This window comes from Alosa sapidissima, chromosome 9 (genome assembly GCF_018492685.1).
Source record: "Alosa sapidissima isolate fAloSap1 chromosome 9, fAloSap1.pri, whole genome shotgun sequence".
Classification (NCBI taxonomy): Eukaryota; Metazoa; Chordata; class Actinopteri; order Clupeiformes; family Clupeidae; genus Alosa; species Alosa sapidissima.
This window is the reverse complement of record NC_055965.1, coordinates 31,042,451-31,064,684: the sequence shown is the minus strand read 5'-3', so window position 1 is coordinate 31,064,684 and position 22,234 is coordinate 31,042,451. Positions and strand designations below refer to the sequence as shown.

Sequence of the window (22,234 nt, the reverse complement as noted above, 5' to 3'; positions counted from 1 at the left end):
ACCAGGGTCGCCAATTCGAGGGGGAATTGTTCCAGCGGCTGTGTCAATTATATGGCATTCACAAGTCCCGCACAAGTCCTTACCATCCTGAGGGCAATGGACAATGTGAGCGATTTAATCGCACGCTTCACGATTTGCTCCGTACCTTGCCCCCAGAAAAAAAGAAAAGGTGGCCACACCACTTGCCTCACATGTTATTCGCATATAATACTACGGCCCACCAGTCAACTGGGTTTTCTCCATATGAACTAATGTTCGGGCGGAAGCCCATCCTCCCCCTTGACTCACTCCTGGGTATAGTTGACCCTCCAATTGAAATGACCACTGAGGAATGGGTTCGAGAACATCAGGAGCACCTCTCTGTTGTTTACCGGCAGGCTCGCACCAATCTTGAGGCGGCAGCCAAGCAGCGCGCAAAGCATCAAGCTGTTCCTCTGCCCATTTTACCCCCGGGTACATTAGTGTACCGTCGGAGTCACCCGCTTGGTCGTCACAAAATTCATGACCATTGGAACCCTGTAATATATGAAGTGGTGAGCTGTTTGGATGAGGTTGGCACCCTTTACAAAATCAGACCAAGGAACCAACAGGGTCCAGAAAAGAACATTCACCGGCAGGAGTTGCGTCCCCTTCCTGTCGATCCCTGTCCACCTCTGCATACATCTACAAATGCGGGGCCCAATCTAGACCAGTCCGATCTTGTATCAGAAGACCCGAACAGTAGTGTAAATGAAAATGATTTTGCACTATTGGTAGCCCTAGACACTCCCCGCCTGGATGGGCAAATCAGCTCCGTTCCCACTGTAGCTGCTAATCGGCCTGCTCCAACTTCTGTACATCAGGAGCAGACCTCACAGGATTTGTCTGTAGATCTTACTCCAGGAGTTGAAGTGTCAATGCCGGCACCTGAGCAAGATCTGGTGCCAAGGCGCACCAATAGAACAACAGCTGGCTACCATTCCAACCCCTATAACCTCCCAGGTACATCAACCAAACGATCATCTGGAGATGAACATAGGGGCGCTCACTTAACTGTTAGCTCCCACAATGTTGTTTATAGGCCCTGAGTGTAGCAATTTTTTTTGCCACCTGTCACCGGGACGGTGACATTCAGGGGGCGGTGAATGTAGTGGGTAGGGTGGTTGAGACAGGAAGCGCAGCTTGAAGACCGTCCCACTGACGCTGATTATCTGGATCAGGTGGTACCAGTAGCGCTTCCTTTTAAATGTGGAGTGAGATGCGGACAGGAGAACAATAATGCGGTGTGCATTGAAGAGTGAGCTTTGTGGAATAAGCTGTGCAAACAGGAAAACGTGAGTCTTTTCAGAAGGTTACGTCTTGGTCTCTAACACTAAACTTGTTTCCATCGAGTAGCACTTAACACGGTTCATTGTTTGTTTGTAGCTCGGCCTGGTGTCTGTGCGTATGGTGACCAGTAAATGGTACACGCAGTTTCAAGTCTACTTTGCTCGCATAATAGCGAGTAGTGAATCCACACTGGTTTACAGCAACGTAAGTTTACTTGCTCCCCTTTTCCTTCAGACGTAACAAGTAGTATTTTTAGCTCTGACCGTTTCCTGTCTTGATATTGTCTATGGGCAGAAGCAACGCTGATGCTGGTGAGAGTGTGCACAGCTATTAGTCATCCACACTGGTATAACTTTATTGGCTCGTCTAATTCATCTTGGCTGGTCTTAAAAACGTAAGTTCATTCAACTCCTTTTACGTAGCTAGTCTTTCAATCGGAGATTTAGTCCTGATTTAATTGTTACTACATTTAGTAATAGGAAGTAGTGCCGCAGTTCAAAAAGCGTAACTAGCTGACTGCAGCCATTTGAATAAGATATTGGCCTTCGTACAAGTGACTTTGGCGTTTATGCTACGATGCTACCAAACGTAGCATTACAAACCATTTATGCTTTTTTATTACAGAAGGATTGCCTTCGTCTGTCCAAGCCACTGTTTTTCCTGGAATTAACTATTGTTTTATTTCAATTAATGTATGTATGTGCCTCGGGAACCTACCACATCTGTTGAATGTTTACTGGGAACTTAGGTGGGCCTAGGGGGAAGCCTGCTGGTGGTAACCTGTTATCTTAAATGTTTTGTTTGTTTCTTTATCTGCCAGTCATTGTAATACGTGTTCGGCCTGGGAATGGTGCAATATTTCTTATGGGGACAGTGCTTCGTTTGCAGTGCTCACTAGTGTGAAGTGTGAACCGCCGTGTCTGTGTGTACGGCCCATTTGATGTGAAGTGCCTCTTTCAGATTGGAGTGTTTTTAGATTGTGTATGTGAAGTATTTATTAATGTATTTGACTTTATACACTGTAACTCATCTGGAAGACCTATTCATTCGTTGTTATTTATTGTAGAATTTCATCCACTGTTGCCTATGTGGAACATTTGCTTGTCCTAATTGCCGATCAGTGTATTTATAGTGTCTGTCTAGTGTCTAATAAATGTATATTTTTTGATTACATCAGTTCCATTTTTCTTCCTTCATTGGACATAACCTGCCTAGATAGTTTGAGGGAGAGCTCTGTTTGGTGGCCTAGCTTAGCTATACAAATTGTGAGCTTGAGCACCCCCTGGGGGTCACATTTGGCGTAGTCGGCAGGATAAATTGGAACTGGTGTAAGACTTTTTGTTTTGTGTGTATCCTTGTTTGATTTGTGTGTGTGTGTGTGTGTGCTTTTTGTTTGAGTTTTGTATGCGTGTTATTTTTGTGGTGGCAATAACCGAGGTCACATTGATTACAGGAAAAACAGTGGCTGAGGAAGGATCTGGGACGACGACGCTGTAAGCGATAAGTGGTTTGTGTTAACATTTAACCCTGTCTTTTGTTGTTCGGTTCAAATCTCACAGGTCATGGAAGACCAGGTCAGGCTTCTAACTGAGCAAATTAAACAACTTCAAGCAGACAATGAAAGACTCCAGCAGGGAAATGTAGTGCCCCCAGTGGATCCAGATCAGGGAGAGCCAAGTCGGCCAGTGCCAGGGTCATCTGGTATGAGGTATGTGTATGTGCCGAGGGAACGTAAATATCCCAAGTTTTCTGGTACTCCAGGTACAGACTGTCCTCCCGTGGAGGAATGGGTTGAAGAGGTCCGCAAATGCTTACAGGCTAGACATATGTCTTCCAATGAACAGGCTTATTTTGTATATGATCTTCTTGAGGGCGAGGCTAAATTAGAAATTAAACTTCGTCCAGCTACTGATCGGGCTGACCCTGAGAAGATTGTTAGAATATTGTCAGAGACTTTTGGCTGTACACACTCTTACATCGAGGCCCAGCAAAAAATTTTCCAATGCCGCCAGCGCGAGGGAGAAACGGTACGTGAGTTTTCCCATTCATTAATGGCCCTAATGGAAATTTGTCAGCGTAAAAATTCAAATGCCCTTTCTAACCCTGATTCGGTCCTCCGCGATCAATTTGTTGAAAATGTTAGAGACAAAATGTTGCGCCGCGAATTAAAACAATTCATTCGCCTCAATCCTGTCTCAACTTTTTTGGATGTGCGTAGGGAAGCATTTCGTTGGGCTGACGATGGGGAGGGAGGCCGCCCATTACGCGCCAGAGCTTTCTCTTGTGATGCAAGTTCCGGGGTAGCAGGGGAATGGGGAGCTGAGACCCAGGCTGTAGCTGCAAAAACGAATGATGAATTGGCAGAACTTAAAGATTGTTTGCGTAGGCAACAAGCCCAATTGGACACCATCCTAAAACATTTGTCCTCTGGACCAGTACCTTCCAATCCCAACAGTAGGCCAAGTAATCCACCACGTCGTTACAGATTCGAAGCCGATGGTCGACCTATTTGCTTGAGGTGTGACCAGGCTGGTCACATGGCAAGGGACTGCTCGATGGTCCGTCGGCAGGGACAGCGGGTACGGAGTGACTCTGGGCAGAGGGCAGCTAATGCAGTTGATGTTCAATCTAGTGGGTTGCAGGGAAACTAGCACCATCTAGTGTACGGAGCCAAGCACTAGGTGGGGCCACATCAGGCTCAGGTTCTCTTCTCCCCACACCACCTTCTCATTCTGTACTTATAGGGCAGTGCCCGGTGGCTGACATTAAGATGGGGGGAGTGCCCATCACGTGCCTTGTTGATACTGGTTCTATGGTATCTACCATCACAGAATCTTTCTTTAAAGACCACTTCAAAGTTCAGGGACAAGACCAGCTACGCTCTTGTAGATGGCTGCAGTTAAGGGCAGCTAATGGGTTGGACATCCCTTACCGAGGCTATTTAGAGCTGGACATAGAAGTCCTGGGTAAGGTGCTTCCCTCCGTAGGCATTCTGGTTGTTCATGATCCACCAGATTATAGGTCAAAGCTGAAAACGAACACTGTCCCAGGGCTTGTCGGAATGAATGTCCTCCGTTGCTGTCTGCGAGAAATGTTCTGTCAGGACGGCGCTAGTTTGTTTACGTCTCCTTCCACTGATGTCCCCTCCATCTGGAAACATGCTCTGTTGGCGTGTCAAAATTTTGATGACTTGTCCAACTCTGGTTTCTTGGGTAAGGTCTCAACCCCCCCAGGCTCTTCCATTCTTGTGCCTGCTGGGTCTATGAAATTGATTTCAGCTGTATGCAGGCAGGGTCTTTGCCCTTTGATTTCCTCAGCATTTATAGAACCAGGAGACATAGGGTGGCAGTTGCCAACAGATTTGCTCATTCCTAGTTCTTTACTCCCCATTGGTGATGGCACTGTTGATGTGCCGGTAGTCAATGTGGGAAAGGAGGATTGGTGGATAAGACCACGCACCACCTTGGGTCAACTACATATGATAGAGGTATGTTCTGCTAACAAGCCCATTGTTTTTCACGAAGAAGATGGTAACCAAGGTCCTGTAGCTTTCATTCAGTCCATGGCGGTCACCACCTCTCACCTTCCTTGTCTCGCCGACACCACCTGGCCTAATTTGACCGACTCAGAGCAGCAAGAGGCCAAGTCTTTACTCCAAAAGTATAGTGCCGCTTTTAGTCATGGAGAAGGGGAGTTGGGTTGTACAGACCTTATTGAACACGAAATTCCATTAGTGGATGAAACACCGGTGCGGCAACGCTACCGTAGGCTGCCACCGTCACAGTATGAGGTTGTGAAGACGCACATTCAAGAGTTGTTGGAGCAGGGTGTGGTAAAACCCAGCTGTAGTCCCTTCTCTTCACCCATCGTCGTAGTTCAAAAGAAGGATGGATCTATCCGTTTATGTGTTGATTATAGACAATTGAATGCGAAAACCAGAAAAGATGCCTTCCCATTGCCTCGGATTGAGGAATCTTTAGATGCTCTTTCAGGCGCTTGCCTCTTCTCCACTCTCGATCTGGCAAGTGGTTATAATCAGGTGTCTGTGGCAGAAAAAGACAGACCGAAAACAGCATTTTGCACCCCATTTGGCCTCTTTGAGTTTCAAAGGATGCCATTTGGGTTGTGCAATGCACCTGGAACTTTCCAGAGGTTAATGGAAAGGATCTTTGGAGATCAGCGTTTCCATAGCCTCCTTTTGTACTTGGATGATGTGGTGGTATTTTCATCCACATTCCAACAACATCTGGAACGACTGGAACTCGTGTTGGATAGGTTGACCTCTCATGGCCTAAAACTTAACTTGGGGAAGTGCCATTTCTTTCAGCCAGAGGTGAAGTTCTTGGGGCATATCATTTCAGCTTCAGGAGTCTCAACTGACCCTGACAAAATCAGTGCAGTTAGGGACTGGAAAACACCAACCACAATCACTGAATTGCGCTCGTTCCTTGGATTTGCGTCATATTATCGGCGCTTTGTAGAGGGGTTTGCAAGGTATGCATCCCCTCTGCATAAGTTGGTAGCAAAACTACAGCCAGCCCCAAAGAAGAAACGAGCATGTTTCAATGCCTCTTTGCGGGATCACTGGGACTGGGGTTGTGAAAAGGCTTTTGAGACACTAAAAGAAAAGCTGGTAAGTGCACCAGTTCTTGGCTACGCAGATTTCAGCAAGCCTTTTGTTCTTGAAGTAGATGCGAGTGGGCTTGGGCTAGGTGCTGTTCTGTCCCAAGAACAGGGGGAGGGACAGCGGCGGCCAGTTGCTTACGCAAGTAGGGGGTTGCGTCCAACAGAACGAAACATGAACAATTACTCGGCCATGAAGCTGGAGCTGTTGGCCCTTAAGTGGGCCGTAACAGACAAATTTCGAGACTACCTCTTAGGCGTAAGGTTCACTGTGTTGACTGATAATAACCCCCTCTGTTATCTGCAGACGGCCAAATTGGGTGCTGTAGAACAACGCTGGGCGGCACAGCTAGCCCTCTTTGATTTCAAAATTGAGTACCGCCCAGGTACATGTAACCGAAACGCAGATGCATTGTCTCGTTTACCTGCATGCCCAGTTCCAGACTCCATAGGAACGGTAGCACCAGGAATCTCTGTCCCTACTGAGATTAAAAGCGTTTTGGCAACCCACCCCTCTGGGCCAGTTAACATCCAGGCCATAGATGCCTCCCCAGTAAGGACTAGGGCTGATCTCCAACTCCTCCAGTCAGAAGACCCGGTGCTAAGGGCCTTTCTAGTATACTGGAAGAGAGGTAAACCCCCCACAGCATTGGAAAGAGCCAAAGAGTCCCCTGCTGTGGTAGAACTTGTGCGTCAGTGGGCCAACATACAGGAACAGGGTGGTGTGCTGTACCGGCAAAGTCACATCCCTGGTCGTAGTGTGAAAGTGATGCAGCTGCTGCTGCCTCAGCTGCTACATGACGAAGTCTTGACCGCTTTACACAATAACCATGGACACCAGGGAGTAGAAAGGACCACCACACTCATTCGTCAACGTAGTTATTGGCCCTTTATGCGCAAAGACATCGAGCGCTGGTGCCGTGAATGTCAACGATGTTTAGTGGCAAAAGCTGTACAGCCAAAGTTAAGAACGTTCATGGGTAGTCTTCTTGCATTCAAGCCTTTAGAGATTCTAGCCATTGATTTCACCACACTGGAAAAGTCTAGCGATGGAAAAGAAAATCTTCTTGTCGTAACGGATGTGTTTTCCAAATTCGCTCAGGCTTATCCCACCATAGACCAAAAGGCCACAACCGTAGCACGGGTTCTTACCGAACAGTGGTTTTATACCTATGGAGTACCACAGCGCATTCATACGGACCAGGGTCGCCAATTCGAGGGGGAATTGTTCCAGCGGCTGTGTCAATTATATGGCATTCACAAGTCCCGCACAAGTCCTTACCATCCTGAGGGCAATGGACAATGTGAGCGATTTAATCGCACGCTTCACGATTTGCTCCGTACCTTGCCCCCAGAAAAAAAGAAAAGGTGGCCACACCACTTGCCTCACATGTTATTCGCATATAATACTACGGCCCACCAGTCAACTGGGTTTTCTCCATATGAACTAATGTTCGGGCGGAAGCCCATCCTCCCCCTTGACTCACTCCTGGGTATAGTTGACCCTCCAATTGAAATGACCACTGAGGAATGGGTTCGAGAACATCAGGAGCACCTCTCTGTTGTTTACCGGCAGGCTCGCACCAATCTTGAGGCGGCAGCCAAGCAGCGCGCAAAGCATCAAGCTGTTCCTCTGCCCATTTTACCCCCGGGTACATTAGTGTACCGTCGGAGTCACCCGCTTGGTCGTCACAAAATTCATGACCATTGGAACCCTGTAATATATGAAGTGGTGAGCTGTTTGGATGAGGTTGGCACCCTTTACAAAATCAGACCAAGGAACCAACAGGGTCCAGAAAAGAACATTCACCGGCAGGAGTTGCGTCCCCTTCCTGTCGATCCCTGTCCACCTCTGCATACATCTACAAATGCGGGGCCCAATCTAGACCAGTCCGATCTTGTATCAGAAGACCCGAACAGTAGTGTAAATGAAAATGATTTTGCACTATTGGTAGCCCTAGACACTCCCCGCCTGGATGGGCAAATCAGCTCCGTTCCCACTGTAGCTGCTAATCGGCCTGCTCCAACTTCTGTACATCAGGAGCAGACCTCACAGGATTTGTCTGTAGATCTTACTCCAGGAGTTGAAGTGTCAATGCCGGCACCTGAGCAAGATCTGGTGCCAAGGCGCACCAATAGAACAACAGCTGGCTACCATTCCAACCCCTATAACCTCCCAGGTACATCAACCAAACGATCATCTGGAGATGAACATAGGGGCGCTCACTTAACTGTTAGCTCCCACAATGTTGTTTATAGGCCCTGAGTGTAGCAATTTTTTTTGCCACCTGTCACCGGGACGGTGACATTCAGGGGGCGGTGAATGTAGTGGGTAGGGTGGTTGAGACAGGAAGCGCAGCTTGAAGACCGTCCCACTGACGCTGATTATCTGGATCAGGTGGTACCAGTAGCGCTTCCTTTTAAATGTGGAGTGAGATGCGGACAGGAGAACAATAATGCGGTGTGCATTGAAGAGTGAGCTTTGTGGAATAAGCTGTGCAAACAGGAAAACGTGAGTCTTTTCAGAAGGTTACGTCTTGGTCTCTAACACTAAACTTGTTTCCATCGAGTAGCACTTAACACGGTTCATTGTTTGTTTGTAGCTCGGCCTGGTGTCTGTGCGTATGGTGACCAGTAAATGGTACACGCAGTTTCAAGTCTACTTTGCTCGCATAATAGCGAGTAGTGAATCCACACTGGTTTACAGCAACGTAAGTTTACTTGCTCCCCTTTTCCTTCAGACGTAACAAGTAGTATTTTTAGCTCTGACCGTTTCCTGTCTTGATATTGTCTATGGGCAGAAGCAACGCTGATGCTGGTGAGAGTGTGCACAGCTATTAGTCATCCACACTGGTATAACTTTATTGGCTCGTCTAATTCATCTTGGCTGGTCTTAAAAACGTAAGTTCATTCAACTCCTTTTACGTAGCTAGTCTTTCAATCGGAGATTTAGTCCTGATTTAATTGTTACTACATTTAGTAATAGGAAGTAGTGCCGCAGTTCAAAAAGCGTAACTAGCTGACTGCAGCCATTTGAATAAGATATTGGCCTTCGTACAAGTGACTTTGGCGTTTATGCTACGATGCTACCAAACGTAGCATTACAAACCATTTATGCTTTTTTATTACAGAAGGATTGCCTTCGTCTGTCCAAGCCACTGTTTTTCCTGGAATTAACTATTGTTTTATTTCAATTAATGTATGTATGTGCCTCGGGAACCTACCACATCTGTTGAATGTTTACTGGGAACTTAGGTGGGCCTAGGGGGAAGCCTGCTGGTGGTAACCTGTTATCTTAAATGTTTTGTTTGTTTCTTTATCTGCCAGTCATTGTAATACGTGTTCGGCCTGGGAATGGTGCAATATTTCTTATGGGGACAGTGCTTCGTTTGCAGTGCTCACTAGTGTGAAGTGTGAACCGCCGTGTCTGTGTGTACGGCCCATTTGATGTGAAGTGCCTCTTTCAGATTGGAGTGTTTTTAGATTGTGTATGTGAAGTATTTATTAATGTATTTGACTTTATACACTGTAACTCATCTGGAAGACCTATTCATTCGTTGTTATTTATTGTAGAATTTCATCCACTGTTGCCTATGTGGAACATTTGCTTGTCCTAATTGCCGATCAGTGTATTTATAGTGTCTGTCTAGTGTCTAATAAATGTATATTTTTTGATTACATCAGTTCCATTTTTCTTCCTTCATTGGACATAACCTGCCTAGATAGTTTGAGGGAGAGCTCTGTTTGGTGGCCTAGCTTAGCTATACAAATTGTGAGCTTGAGCACCCCCTGGGGGTCACATTTGGCGTAGTCGGCAGGATAAATTGGAACTGGTGTAAGACTTTTTGTTTTGTGTGTATCCTTGTTTGATTTGTGTGTGTGTGTGTGTGCTTTTTGTTTGAGTTTTGTATGCGTGTTATTTTTGTGGTGGCAATAACCGAGGTCACATTGATTACAGGAAAAACAGTGGCTGAGGAAGGATCTGGGACGACGACGCTGTAAGCGATAAGTGGTTTGTGTTAACATTTAACCCTGTCTTTTGTTGTTCGGTTCAAATCTCACAGGTCATGGAAGACCAGGTCAGGCTTCTAACTGAGCAAATTAAACAACTTCAAGCAGACAATGAAAGACTCCAGCAGGGAAATGTAGTGCCCCCAGTGGATCCAGATCAGGGAGAGCCAAGTCGGCCAGTGCCAGGGTCATCTGGTATGAGGTATGTGTATGTGCCGAGGGAACGTAAATATCCCAAGTTTTCTGGTACTCCAGGTCCAGACTGTCCTCCCGTGGAGGAATGGGTTGAAGAGCAAGCAAATGCTTACAGGCTAGACATATGTCTTCCAATGAACAGGCTTATTTTGTATATGATCTTCTTGAGGGCGAGGCTAAATTAGAAATTAAACTTCGTCCAGCTACTGATCGGGCTGACCCTGAGAAGATTGTTAGAATATTGTCAGAGACTTTTGGCTGTACACACTCTTACATCGAGGCCCAGCAAAAAATTTTCCAATGCCGCCAGCGCGAGGGAGAAACGGTACGTGAGTTTTCCCATTCATTAATGGCCCTAATGGAAATTTGTCAGCGTAAAAATTCAAATGCCCTTTCTAACCCTGATTCGGTCCTCCGCGATCAATTTGTTGAAAATGTTAGAGACAAAATGTTGCGCCGCGAATTAAAACAATTCATTCGCCTCAATCCTGTCTCAACTTTTTTGGATGTGCGTAGGGAAGCATTTCGTTGGGCTGACGATGGGGAGGGAGGCCGCCCATTACGCGCCAGAGCTTTCTCTTGTGATGCAAGTTCCGGGGTAGCAGGGGAATGGGGAGCTGAGACCCAGGCTGTAGCTGCAAAAACGAATGATGAATTGGCAGAACTTAAAGATTGTTTGCGTAGGCAACAAGCCCAATTGGACACCATCCTAAAACATTTGTCCTCTGGACCAGTACCTTCCAATCCCAACAGTAGGCCAAGTAATCCACCACGTCGTTACAGATTCGAAGCCGATGGTCGACCTATTTGCTTGAGGTGTGACCAGGCTGGTCACATGGCAAGGGACTGCTCGATGGTCCGTCGGCAGGGACAGCGGGTACGGAGTGACTCTGGGCAGAGGGCAGCTAATGCAGTTGATGTTCAATCTAGTGGGTTGCAGGGAAACTAGCACCATCTAGTGTACGGAGCCAAGCACTAGGTGGGGCCACATCAGGCTCAGGTTCTCTTCTCCCCACACCACCTTCTCATTCTGTACTTATAGGGCAGTGCCCGGTGGCTGACATTAAGATGGGGGGAGTGCCCATCACGTGCCTTGTTGATACTGGTTCTATGGTATCTACCATCACAGAATCTTTCTTTAAAGACCACTTCAAAGTTCAGGGACAAGACCAGCTACGCTCTTGTAGATGGCTGCAGTTAAGGGCAGCTAATGGGTTGGACATCCCTTACCGAGGCTATTTAGAGCTGGACATAGAAGTCCTGGGTAAGGTGCTTCCCTCCGTAGGCATTCTGGTTGTTCATGATCCACCAGATTATAGGTCAAAGCTGAAAACGAACACTGTCCCAGGGCTTGTCGGAATGAATGTCCTCCGTTGCTGTCTGCGAGAAATGTTCTGTCAGGACGGCGCTAGTTTGTTTACGTCTCCTTCCACTGATGTCCCCTCCATCTGGAAACATGCTCTGTTGGCGTGTCAAAATTTTGATGACTTGTCCAACTCTGGTTTCTTGGGTAAGGTCTCAACCCCCCCAGGCTCTTCCATTCTTGTGCCTGCTGGGTCTATGAAATTGATTTCAGCTGTATGCAGGCAGGGTCTTTGCCCTTTGATTTCCTCAGCATTTATAGAACCAGGAGACATAGGGTGGCAGTTGCCAACAGATTTGCTCATTCCTAGTTCTTTACTCCCCATTGGTGATGGCACTGTTGATGTGCCGGTAGTCAATGTGGGAAAGGAGGATTGGTGGATAAGACCACGCACCACCTTGGGTCAACTACATATGATAGAGGTATGTTCTGCTAACAAGCCCATTGTTTTTCACGAAGAAGATGGTAACCAAGGTCCTGTAGCTTTCATTCAGTCCATGGCGGTCACCACCTCTCACCTTCCTTGTCTCGCCGACACCACCTGGCCTAATTTGACCGACTCAGAGCAGCAAGAGGCCAAGTCTTTACTCCAAAAGTATAGTGCCGCTTTTAGTCATGGAGAAGGGGAGTTGGGTTGTACAGACCTTATTGAACACGAAATTCCATTAGTGGATGAAACACCGGTGCGGCAACGCTACCGTAGGCTGCCACCGTCACAGTATGAGGTTGTGAAGACGCACATTCAAGAGTTGTTGGAGCAGGGTGTGGTAAAACCCAGCTGTAGTCCCTTCTCTTCACCCATCGTCGTAGTTCAAAAGAAGGATGGATCTATCCGTTTATGTGTTGATTATAGACAATTGAATGCGAAAACCAGAAAAGATGCCTTCCCATTGCCTCGGATTGAGGAATCTTTAGATGCTCTTTCAGGCGCTTGCCTCTTCTCCACTCTCGATCTGGCAAGTGGTTATAATCAGGTGTCTGTGGCAGAAAAAGACAGACCGAAAACAGCATTTTGCACCCCATTTGGCCTCTTTGAGTTTCAAAGGATGCCATTTGGGTTGTGCAATGCACCTGGAACTTTCCAGAGGTTAATGGAAAGGATCTTTGGAGATCAGCGTTTCCATAGCCTCCTTTTGTACTTGGATGATGTGGTGGTATTTTCATCCACATTCCAACAACATCTGGAACGACTGGAACTCGTGTTGGATAGGTTGACCTCTCATGGCCTAAAACTTAACTTGGGGAAGTGCCATTTCTTTCAGCCAGAGGTGAAGTTCTTGGGGCATATCATTTCAGCTTCAGGAGTCTCAACTGACCCTGACAAAATCAGTGCAGTTAGGGACTGGAAAACACCAACCACAATCACTGAATTGCGCTCGTTCCTTGGATTTGCGTCATATTATCGGCGCTTTGTAGAGGGGTTTGCAAGGTATGCATCCCCTCTGCATAAGTTGGTAGCAAAACTACAGCCAGCCCCAAAGAAGAAACGAGCATGTTTCAATGCCTCTTTGCGGGATCACTGGGACTGGGGTTGTGAAAAGGCTTTTGAGACACTAAAAGAAAAGCTGGTAAGTGCACCAGTTCTTGGCTACACAGATTTCAGCAAGCCTTTTGTTCTTGAAGTAGATGCGAGTGGGCTTGGGCTAGGTGCTGTTCTGTCCCAAGAACAGGGGGAGGGACAGCGGCGGCCAGTTGCTTACGCAAGTAGGGGGTTGCGTCCAACAGAACGAAACATGAACAATTACTCGGCCATGAAGCTGGAGCTGTTGGCCCTTAAGTGGGCCGTAACAGACAAATTTCGAGACTACCTCTTAGGCGTAAGGTTCACTGTGTTGACTGATAATAACCCCCTCTGTTATCTGCAGACGGCCAAATTGGGTGCTGTAGAACAACGCTGGGCGGCACAGCTAGCCCTCTTTGATTTCAAAATTGAGTACCGCCCAGGTACATGTAACCGAAACGCAGATGCATTGTCTCGTTTACCTGCATGCCCAGTTCCAGACTCCATAGGAACGGTAGCACCAGGAATCTCTGTCCCTACTGAGATTAAAAGCGTTTTGGCAACCCACCCCTCTGGGCCAGTTAACATCCAGGCCATAGATGCCTCCCCAGTAAGGACTAGGGCTGATCTCCAACTCCTCCAGTCAGAAGACCCGGTGCTAAGGGCCTTTCTAGTATACTGGAAGAGAGGTAAACCCCCCACAGCATTGGAAAGAGCCAAAGAGTCCCCTGCTGTGGTAGAACTTGTGCGTCAGTGGGCCAACATACAGGAACAGGGTGGTGTGCTGTACCGGCAAAGTCACATCCCTGGTCGTAGTGTGAAAGTGATGCAGCTGCTGCTGCCTCAGCTGCTACATGACGAAGTCTTGACCGCTTTACACAATAACCATGGACACCAGGGAGTAGAAAGGACCACCACACTCATTCGTCAACGTAGTTATTGGCCCTTTATGCGCAAAGACATCGAGCGCTGGTGCCGTGAATGTCAACGATGTTTAGTGGCAAAAGCTGTACAGCCAAAGTTAAGAACGTTCATGGGTAGTCTTCTTGCATTCAAGCCTTTAGAGATTCTAGCCATTGATTTCACCACACTGGAAAAGTCTAGCGATGGAAAAGAAAATCTTCTTGTCGTAACGGATGTGTTTTCCAAATTCGCTCAGGCTTATCCCACCATAGACCAAAAGGCCACAACCGTAGCACGGGTTCTTACCGAACAGTGGTTTTATACCTATGGAGTACCACAGCGCATTCATACGGACCAGGGTCGCCAATTCGAGGGGGAATTGTTCCAGCGGCTGTGTCAATTATATGGCATTCACAAGTCCCGCACAAGTCCTTACCATCCTGAGGGCAATGGACAATGTGAGCGATTTAATCGCACGCTTCACGATTTGCTCCGTACCTTGCCCCCAGAAAAAAAGAAAAGGTGGCCACACCACTTGCCTCACATGTTATTCGCATATAATACTACGGCCCACCAGTCAACTGGGTTTTCTCCATATGAACTAATGTTCGGGCGGAAGCCCATCCTCCCCCTTGACTCACTCCTGGGTATAGTTGACCCTCCAATTGAAATGACCACTGAGGAATGGGTTCGAGAACATCAGGAGCACCTCTCTGTTGTTTACCGGCAGGCTCGCACCAATCTTGAGGCGGCAGCCAAGCAGCGCGCAAAGCATCAAGCTGTTCCTCTGCCCATTTTACCCCCGGGTACATTAGTGTACCGTCGGAGTCACCCGCTTGGTCGTCACAAAATTCATGACCATTGGAACCCTGTAATATATGAAGTGGTGAGCTGTTTGGATGAGGTTGGCACCCTTTACAAAATCAGACCAAGGAACCAACAGGGTCCAGAAAAGAACATTCACCGGCAGGAGTTGCGTCCCCTTCCTGTCGATCCCTGTCCACCTCTGCATACATCTACAAATGCGGGGCCCAATCTAGACCAGTCCGATCTTGTATCAGAAGACCCGAACAGTAGTGTAAATGAAAATGATTTTGCACTATTGGTAGCCCTAGACACTCCCCGCCTGGATGGGCAAATCAGCTCCGTTCCCACTGTAGCTGCTAATCGGCCTGCTCCAACTTCTGTACATCAGGAGCAGACCTCACAGGATTTGTCTGTAGATCTTACTCCAGGAGTTGAAGTGTCAATGCCGGCACCTGAGCAAGATCTGGTGCCAAGGCGCACCAATAGAACAACAGCTGGCTACCATTCCAACCCCTATAACCTCCCAGGTACATCAACCAAACGATCATCTGGAGATGAACATAGGGGCGCTCACTTAACTGTTAGCTCCCACAATGTTGTTTATAGGCCCTGAGTGTAGCAATTTTTTTTGCCACCTGTCACCGGGACGGTGACATTCAGGGGGCGGTGAATGTAGTGGGTAGGGTGGTTGAGACAGGAAGCGCAGCTTGAAGACCGTCCCACTGACGCTGATTATCTGGATCAGGTGGTACCAGTAGCGCTTCCTTTTAAATGTGGAGTGAGATGCGGACAGGAGAACAATAATGCGGTGTGCATTGAAGAGTGAGCTTTGTGGAATAAGCTGTGCAAACAGGAAAACGTGAGTCTTTTCAGAAGGTTACGTCTTGGTCTCTAACACTAAACTTGTTTCCATCGAGTAGCACTTAACACGGTTCATTGTTTGTTTGTAGCTCGGCCTGGTGTCTGTGCGTATGGTGACCAGTAAATGGTACACGCAGTTTCAAGTCTACTTTGCTCGCATAATAGCGAGTAGTGAATCCACACTGGTTTACAGCAACGTAAGTTTACTTGCTCCCCTTTTCCTTCAGACGTAACAAGTAGTATTTTTAGCTCTGACCGTTTCCTGTCTTGATATTGTCTATGGGCAGAAGCAACGCTGATGCTGGTGAGAGTGTGCACAGCTATTAGTCATCCACACTGGTATAACTTTATTGGCTCGTCTAATTCATCTTGGCTGGTCTTAAAAACGTAAGTTCATTCAACTCCTTTTACGTAGCTAGTCTTTCAATCGGAGATTTAGTCCTGATTTAATTGTTACTACATTTAGTAATAGGAAGTAGTGCCGCAGTTCAAAAAGCGTAACTAGCTGACTGCAGCCATTTGAATAAGATATTGGCCTTCGTACAAGTGACTTTGGCGTTTATGCTACGATGCTACCAAACGTAGCATTACAAACCATTTATGCTTTTTTATTACAGAAGGATTGCCTTCGTCTGTCCAAGCCACTGTTTTTCCTGGAATTAACTATTGTTTTATTTCAATTAATGTATGTATGTGCCTCGGGAACCTACCACATCTGTTGAATGTTTACTGGGAACTTAGGTGGGCCTAGGGGGAAGCCTGCTGGTGGTAACCTGTTATCTTAAATGTTTTGTTTGTTTCTTTATCTGCCAGTCATTGTAATACGTGTTCGGCCTGGGAATGGTGCAATATTTCTTATGGGGACAGTGCTTCGTTTGCAGTGCTCACTAGTGTGAAGTGTGAACCGCCGTGTCTGTGTGTACGGCCCATTTGATGTGAAGTGCCTCTTTCAGATTGGAGTGTTTTTAGATTGTGTATGTGAAGTATTTATTAATGTATTTGACTTTATACACTGTAACTCATCTGGAAGACCTATTCATTCGTTGTTATTTATTGTAGAATTTCATCCACTGTTGCCTATGTGGAACATTTGCTTGTCCTAATTGCCGATCAGTGTATTTATAGTGTCTGTCTAGTGTCTAATAAATGTATATTTTTTGATTACATCAGTTCCATTTTTCTTCCTTCATTGGACATAACCTGCCTAGATAGTTTGAGGGAGAGCTCTGTTTGGTGGCCTAGCTTAGCTATACAAATTGTGAGCTTGAGCACCCCCTGGGGGTCACATTTGGCGTAGTCGGCAGGATAAATTGGAACTGGTGTAAGACTTTTTGTTTTGTGTGTATCCTTGTTTGATTTGTGTGTGTGTGTGTGTGTGCTTTTTGTTTGAGTTTTGTATGCGTGTTATTTTTGTGGTGGCAATAACCGAGGTCACATTGATTACAGGAAAAACAGTGGCTGAGGAAGGATCTGGGACGACGACGCTGTAAGCGATAAGTGGTTTGTGTTAACATTTAACCCTGTCTTTTGTTGTTCGGTTCAAATCTCACAGGTCATGGAAGACCAGGTCAGGCTTCTAACTGAGCAAATTAAACAACTTCAAGCAGACAATGAAAGACTCCAGCAGGGAAATGTAGTGCCCCCAGTGGATCCAGATCAGGGAGAGCCAAGTCGGCCAGTGCCAGGGTCATCTGGTATGAGGTATGTGTATGTGCCGAGGGAACGTAAATATCCCAAGTTTTCTGGTACTCCAGGTACAGACTGTCCTCCCGTGGAGGAATGGGTTGAAGAGGTCCGCAAATGCTTACAGGCTAGACATATGTCTTCCAATGAACAGGCTTATTTTGTATATGATCTTCTTGAGGGCGAGGCTAAATTAGAAATTAAACTTCGTCCAGCTACTGATCGGGCTGACCCTGAGAAGATTGTTAGAATATTGTCAGAGACTTTTGGCTGTACACACTCTTACATCGAGGCCCAGCAAAAAATTTTCCAATGCCGCCAGCGCGAGGGAGAAACGGTACGTGAGTTTTCCCATTCATTAATGGCCCTAATGGAAATTTGTCAGCGTAAAAATTCAAATGCCCTTTCTAACCCTGATTCGGTCCTCCGCGATCAATTTGTTGAAAATGTTAGAGACAAAATGTTGCGCCGCGAATTAAAACAATTCATTCGCCTCAATCCTGTCTCAACTTTTTTGGATGTGCGTAGGGAAGCATTTCGTTGGGCTGACGATGGGGAGGGAGGCCGCCCATTACGCGCCAGAGCTTTCTCTTGTGATGCAAGTTCCGGGGTAGCAGGGGAATGGGGAGCTGAGACCCAGGCTGTAGCTGCAAAAACGAATGATGAATTGGCAGAACTTAAAGATTGTTTGCGTAGGCAACAAGCCCAATTGGACACCATCCTAAAACATTTGTCCTCTGGACCAGTACCTTCCAATCCCAACAGTAGGCCAAGTAATCCACCACGTCGTTACAGATTCGAAGCCGATGGTCGACCTATTTGCTTGAGGTGTGACCAGGCTGGTCACATGGCAAGGGACTGCTCGATGGTCCGTCGGCAGGGACAGCGGGTACGGAGTGACTCTGGGCAGAGGGCAGCTAATGCAGTTGATGTTCAATCTAGTGGGTTGCAGGGAAACTAGCACCATCTAGTGTACGGAGCCAAGCACTAGGTGGGGCCACATCAGGCTCAGGTTCTCTTCTCCCCACACCACCTTCTCATTCTGTACTTATAGGGCAGTGCCCGGTGGCTGACATTAAGATGGGGGGAGTGCCCATCACGTGCCTTGTTGATACTGGTTCTATGGTATCTACCATCACAGAATCTTTCTTTAAAGACCACTTCAAAGTTCAGGGACAAGACCAGCTACGCTCTTGTAGATGGCTGCAGTTAAGGGCAGCTAATGGGTTGGACATCCCTTACCGAGGCTATTTAGAGCTGGACATAGAAGTCCTGGGTAAGGTGCTTCCCTCCGTAGGCATTCTGGTTGTTCATGATCCACCAGATTATAGGTCAAAGCTGAAAACGAACACTGTCCCAGGGCTTGTCGGAATGAATGTCCTCCGTTGCTGTCTGCGAGAAATGTTCTGTCAGGACGGCGCTAGTTTGTTTACGTCTCCTTCCACTGATGTCCCCTCCATCTGGAAACATGCTCTGTTGGCGTGTCAAAATTTTGATGACTTGTCCAACTCTGGTTTCTTGGGTAAGGTCTCAACCCCCCCAGGCTCTTCCATTCTTGTGCCTGCTGGGTCTATGAAATTGATTTCAGCTGTATGCAGGCAGGGTCTTTGCCCTTTGATTTCCTCAGCATTTATAGAACCAGGAGACATAGGGTGGCAGTTGCCAACAGATTTGCTCATTCCTAGTTCTTTACTCCCCATTGGTGATGGCACTGTTGATGTGCCGGTAGTCAATGTGGGAAAGGAGGATTGGTGGATAAGACCACGCACCACCTTGGGTCAACTACATATGATAGAGGTATGTTCTGCTAACAAGCCCATTGTTTTTCACGAAGAAGATGGTAACCAAGGTCCTGTAGCTTTCATTCAGTCCATGGCGGTCACCACCTCTCACCTTCCTTGTCTCGCCGACACCACCTGGCCTAATTTGACCGACTCAGAGCAGCAAGAGGCCAAGTCTTTACTCCAAAAGTATAGTGCCGCTTTTAGTCATGGAGAAGGGGAGTTGGGTTGTACAGACCTTATTGAACACGAAATTCCATTAGTGGATGAAACACCGGTGCGGCAACGCTACCGTAGGCTGCCACCGTCACAGTATGAGGTTGTGAAGACGCACATTCAAGAGTTGTTGGAGCAGGGTGTGGTAAAACCCAGCTGTAGTCCCTTCTCTTCACCCATCGTCGTAGTTCAAAAGAAGGATGGATCTATCCGTTTATGTGTTGATTATAGACAATTGAATGCGAAAACCAGAAAAGATGCCTTCCCATTGCCTCGGATTGAGGAATCTTTAGATGCTCTTTCAGGCGCTTGCCTCTTCTCCACTCTCGATCTGGCAAGTGGTTATAATCAGGTGTCTGTGGCAGAAAAAGACAGACCGAAAACAGCATTTTGCACCCCATTTGGCCTCTTTGAGTTTCAAAGGATGCCATTTGGGTTGTGCAATGCACCTGGAACTTTCCAGAGGTTAATGGAAAGGATCTTTGGAGATCAGCGTTTCCATAGCCTCCTTTTGTACTTGGATGATGTGGTGGTATTTTCATCCACATTCCAACAACATCTGGAACGACTGGAACTCGTGTTGGATAGGTTGACCTCTCATGGCCTAAAACTTAACTTGGGGAAGTGCCATTTCTTTCAGCCAGAGGTGAAGTTCTTGGGGCATATCATTTCAGCTTCAGGAGTCTCAACTGACCCTGACAAAATCAGTGCAGTTAGGGACTGGAAAACACCAACCACAATCACTGAATTGCGCTCGTTCCTTGGATTTGCGTCATATTATCGGCGCTTTGTAGAGGGGTTTGCAAGGTATGCATCCCCTCTGCATAAGTTGGTAGCAAAACTACAGCCAGCCCCAAAGAAGAAACGAGCATGTTTCAATGCCTCTTTGCGGGATCACTGGGACTGGGGTTGTGAAAAGGCTTTTGAGACACTAAAAGAAAAGCTGGTAAGTGCACCAGTTCTTGGCTACGCAGATTTCAGCAAGCCTTTTGTTCTTGAAGTAGATGCGAGTGGGCTTGGGCTAGGTGCTGTTCTGTCCCAAGAACAGGGGGAGGGACAGCGGCGGCCAGTTGCTTACGCAAGTAGGGGGTTGCGTCCAACAGAACGAAACATGAACAATTACTCGGCCATGAAGCTGGAGCTGTTGGCCCTTAAGTGGGCCGTAACAGACAAATTTCGAGACTACCTCTTAGGCGTAAGGTTCACTGTGTTGACTGATAATAACCCCCTCTGTTATCTGCAGACGGCCAAATTGGGTGCTGTAGAACAACGCTGGGCGGCACAGCTAGCCCTCTTTGATTTCAAAATTGAGTACCGCCCAGGTACATGTAACCGAAACGCAGATGCATTGTCTCGTTTACCTGCATGCCCAGTTCCAGACTCCATAGGAACGGTAGCACCAGGAATCTCTGTCCCTACTGAGATTAAAAGCGTTTTGGCAACCCACCCCTCTGGGCCAGTTAACATCCAGGCCATAGATGCCTCCCCAGTAAGGACTAGGGCTGATCTCCAACTCCTCCAGTCAGAAGACCCGGTGCTAAGGGCCTTTCTAGTATACTGGAAGAGAGGTAAACCCCCCACAGCATTGGAAAGAGCCAAAGAGTCCCCTGCTGTGGTAGAACTTGTGCGTCAGTGGGCCAACATACAGGAACAGGGTGGTGTGCTGTACCGGCAAAGTCACATCCCTGGTCGTAGTGTGAAAGTGATGCAGCTGCTGCTGCCTCAGCTGCTACATGACGAAGTCTTGACCGCTTTACACAATAACCATGGACACCAGGGAGTAGAAAGGACCACCACACTCATTCGTCAACGTAGTTATTGGCCCTTTATGCGCAAAGACATCGAGCGCTGGTGCCGTGAATGTCAACGATGTTTAGTGGCAAAAGCTGTACAGCCAAAGTTAAGAACGTTCATGGGTAGTCTTCTTGCATTCAAGCCTTTAGAGATTCTAGCCATTGATTTCACCACACTGGAAAAGTCTAGCGATGGAAAAGAAAATCTTCTTGTCGTAACGGATGTGTTTTCCAAATTCGCTCAGGCTTATCCCACCATAGACCAAAAGGCCACAACCGTAGCACGGGTTCTTACCGAACAGTGGTTTTATACCTATGGAGTACCACAGCGCATTCATACGGACCAGGGTCGCCAATTCGAGGGGGAATTGTTCCAGCGGCTGTGTCAATTATATGGCATTCACAAGTCCCGCACAAGTCCTTACCATCCTGAGGGCAATGGACAATGTGAGCGATTTAATCGCACACTTCACGATTTGCTCCGTACCTTGCCCCCAGAAAAAAAGAAAAGGTGGCCACACCACTTGCCTCACATGTTATTCGCATATAATACTACGGCCCACCAGTCAACTGGGTTTTCTCCATATGAACTAATGTTCGGGCGGAAGCCCATCCTCCCCCTTGACTCACTCCTGGGTATAGTTGACCCTCCAATTGAAATGACCACTGAGGAATGGGTTCGAGAACATCAGGAGCACCTCTCTGTTGTTTACCGGCAGGCTCGCACCAATCTTGAGGCGGCAGCCAAGCAGCGCGCAAAGCATCAAGCTGTTCCTCTGCCCATTTTACCCCCGGGTACATTAGTGTACCGTCGGAGTCACCCGCTTGGTCGTCACAAAATTCATGACCATTGGAACCCTGTAATATATGAAGTGGTGAGCTGTTTGGATGAGGTTGGCACCCTTTACAAAATCAGACCAAGGAACCAACAGGGTCCAGAAAAGAACATTCACCGGCAGGAGTTGCGTCCCCTTCCTGTCGATCCCTGTCCACCTCTGCATACATCTACAAATGCGGGGCCCAATCTAGACCAGTCCGATCTTGTATCAGAAGACCCGAACAGTAGTGTAAATGAAAATGATTTTGCACTATTGGTAGCCCTAGACACTCCCCGCCTGGATGGGCAAATCAGCTCCGTTCCCACTGTAGCTGCTAATCGGCCTGCTCCAACTTCTGTACATCAGGAGCA

The 22,234-nt window shown here is 47.3% G+C and overlaps 6 protein-coding genes across 23 annotated transcripts in view; 4 read left to right on the top strand and 2 right to left on the bottom strand.

Moving 5' to 3' along the window:
* LOC121718806 (NACHT, LRR and PYD domains-containing protein 3-like) overlaps positions 1-22,234 on the bottom strand; it is an 849,641-nt gene that overhangs the window by 315,251 nt on the left and 512,156 nt on the right. The window lies entirely within an intron of this gene.
* LOC121718961 (zinc finger protein 2 homolog) overlaps positions 1-22,234 on the bottom strand; it is a 389,219-nt gene that overhangs the window by 116,785 nt on the left and 250,200 nt on the right. The gene's annotated exons all lie outside the window — the stretch shown is intronic.
* The window catches only part of LOC121718794 (NACHT, LRR and PYD domains-containing protein 12-like), a 338,838-nt gene that overhangs the window by 91,748 nt on the left and 224,856 nt on the right, over positions 1-22,234 (top strand). The window lies entirely within an intron of this gene.
* The window catches only part of LOC121718980, a 43,610-nt gene that overhangs the window by 5,858 nt on the left and 15,518 nt on the right, over positions 1-22,234 (top strand). Inside the window, exons 3-5 of the mRNA XM_042104460.1 lie at positions 1,405-1,512; positions 8,535-8,642; positions 15,662-15,769. Coding sequence (XP_041960394.1) covers positions 1,405-1,512; positions 8,535-8,642; positions 15,662-15,769 — 324 coding nt within the window. The remainder of the gene's footprint in view (positions 1-1,404; positions 1,513-8,534; positions 8,643-15,661; positions 15,770-22,234) is intronic.
* On the top strand, positions 2,524-3,969 carry LOC121718953. The gene is made up of 2 exons (XM_042104411.1): positions 2,524-3,803; positions 3,835-3,969. Exons 1-2 carry the CDS (start codon positions 2,871-2,873, stop codon positions 3,967-3,969), a joined length of 1,068 nt encoding a protein of 355 aa, XP_041960345.1. The 5' UTR covers positions 2,524-2,870.
* LOC121718951 lies at positions 16,781-21,480 on the top strand. The gene is made up of 2 exons (XM_042104409.1): positions 16,781-18,060; positions 18,092-21,480. The coding sequence occupies exons 1-2, from the start codon at positions 17,128-17,130 to the stop codon at positions 18,224-18,226; spliced, it is 1,068 nt and encodes a 355-aa protein (XP_041960343.1). The 5' UTR covers positions 16,781-17,127; the 3' UTR covers positions 18,227-21,480.

What these genes read in the sequence shown, in the direction of transcription:
- LOC121718953 (XM_042104411.1), top strand. Translation starts at nt 2,871, where the DNA reads ATGGAAGACCAGGTCAGGCTTCTAACTGAGCAAATTAAACAACTTCAA. An exon ending in GTCGTTACAGATTCGAAGCC is followed by an intron (nt 3,804 to 3,834) that starts GATGGTCGACCT and finishes TGAGGTGTGACC; the next exon opens with AGGCTGGTCACATGGCAAGG.
- LOC121718951 (XM_042104409.1), top strand. Translation starts at nt 17,128, where the DNA reads ATGGAAGACCAGGTCAGGCTTCTAACTGAGCAAATTAAACAACTTCAA. An exon ending in GTCGTTACAGATTCGAAGCC is followed by an intron (nt 18,061 to 18,091) that starts GATGGTCGACCT and finishes TGAGGTGTGACC; the next exon opens with AGGCTGGTCACATGGCAAGG.